A 301-nucleotide genomic window follows, 5' to 3' on the forward strand; every position below is an offset into this window, starting at 1 on the left:
TGCTGCTGCTGCTGCTTGGGGTCATCCTGTGTAGCAGCAGCAGCAGCAGCAGCAGCAGCAAACCGCAGCTCTGCATGCTGCTGCCGGCGTAGCTTCTCTACCAGCCTTGCTGCAGCACGACAATCAACCCCACTAACAGCAGCACCACCAACAGCAGCAGCAGCAGCAGCAGCAGCAGCAGCAGCAGTACTACTAGCAGTTCCCCTTCTCCTTTCATCTGCTGCTCTCCCTGCTGCTGCTGCTGCTCCTCCTCCTCCTCCCCCTCCTCCTCCTGCTCCTGCTGCTCCTGCTGCTGCTCCTG

The 301-nt window shown here is 61.1% G+C and overlaps 1 protein-coding gene across 1 annotated transcript in view; it reads right to left on the reverse strand.

Annotated features, from left to right (window-relative positions):
* Positions 1-97: 97 nt before the first annotated feature.
* Positions 98-301, reverse strand: part of EMH_0001740 (uncharacterized protein) — a gene marked incomplete at both ends in the record, with an annotated part of 5,825 nt that continues 5,621 nt past the window's right edge. The window contains one exon of the mRNA XM_013495694.1: positions 98-299. Within this exon, the coding sequence (XP_013351148.1) occupies positions 98-299 (202 nt within the window). The remainder of the gene's footprint in view (positions 300-301) is intronic.

The sequence above is a fragment of the Eimeria mitis genome, genomic scaffold (assembly GCF_000499745.2).
Source record: "Eimeria mitis Houghton genomic scaffold, Emh_scaff170, whole genome shotgun sequence".
Classification (NCBI taxonomy): Eukaryota; Apicomplexa; class Conoidasida; order Eucoccidiorida; family Eimeriidae; genus Eimeria; species Eimeria mitis.